This window comes from Vittaforma corneae, assembly GCF_000231115.1.
Source record: "Vittaforma corneae ATCC 50505 unplaced genomic scaffold supercont1.12, whole genome shotgun sequence".
NCBI lineage: Eukaryota > Fungi > Microsporidia > Nosematidae > Vittaforma > Vittaforma corneae.
In genome coordinates this window covers 65,553-66,640 of record NW_006889845.1, presented here as the reverse complement: position 1 = coordinate 66,640, position 1,088 = coordinate 65,553, and the positions used below count along the sequence as shown (strand labels likewise).

Here is a 1,088-nt window from a genome sequence, read left to right as displayed (position 1 = left end):
TAGGTTTATTAAGCGAAATGTCAAAATTATAGATTAAACAAGCAGGCTACACAACAGTAACGTAGTATCTAACATTGATTTGACACATTATTTTAATATGCTTTGAGCCAAAACAATGTACCAACATGAATGTGTAGCATACATCATACGTTATACAATTTAATGATTTACACTCGTTCATTAATTTCGATATTTACTCTACAGCAGGGACACCTCTTCGAATGCCCAATGAGCCATCTGTCTATACATGAGGGGTGGAAATAGTGTTTACAGTCAAGTATTCTGACATCGTCATCAGGAATAAACTCTTCAAAGCATATACTGCATTGAGGCATGGGCTTTTCCTCTAGATCCTTGAATTTCTTAACATTTGATGACACAATATTAAAGTCAGTATAGACTGGATCCATCTTTGACAGCTTAAAGATAATTCGTCTACAAGCCCTGTAGAGTATGTAAACTGCCACTGCAAAGAGAGTAGGGTGTATTACGGCACTGAAGTTTGTACCCACGTCTTTTGTGCTTATTGAAATATTTAAGGGATTTACGTTGAACACATTCTTTACAAATACATAGAACTGTATTTCTAAGACTATTTTTAGTATTTTTGGATTAAAGAATATGTCCTCATACTCTATGATTGGATTAATTGAATGTTCTTTGGCACAAAATATATAAAAAATTGAGGGGTCTGGCTCTATCTTTTGACTATTCTCAACGAACATTATTTTTATAGTATTTTCCTTCTTGTTTTCACCCTCTTCTTTATTCAATGCACTCACAGCTTTTCTGTTTGAAAACTCAGGACCTGTGAAGTAAGTACGTGCTCTGGGCTTTATAATATCATCACAGTTGATGTTGACCTGTACGTTGCTTTGTAGTTCAAATAATGCTGGCAAATATAGTCTTTTGATAAAATATAGCATGGGCCTCCTTTTTGTTTAATCCAAAAACATTAATTTAAAAACATTACCAGAGTATTGAATATGGGAAAAATTTAACAGTATAATGAAAGGCCGATTTGCATCTTACATGTTTACGGATACTTCCCTCATTAAACTTTTACTTAAAATTTTAAAAATTTAGCA

The 1,088-nt window shown here is 33.1% G+C and overlaps 1 protein-coding gene across 1 annotated transcript; it reads right to left on the bottom strand.

Annotated features, from left to right (window-relative positions):
• Positions 1-167: 167 nt before the first annotated feature.
• Positions 168-926, bottom strand: VICG_01372 (uncharacterized protein; the record flags this gene model as incomplete). Its single annotated transcript, XM_007604756.1, has 1 exon — positions 168-926. One exon carries the CDS (start codon positions 924-926, stop codon positions 168-170), a length of 759 nt encoding a protein of 252 aa, XP_007604818.1.
• Positions 927-1,088: the final 162 nt, after the last annotated feature.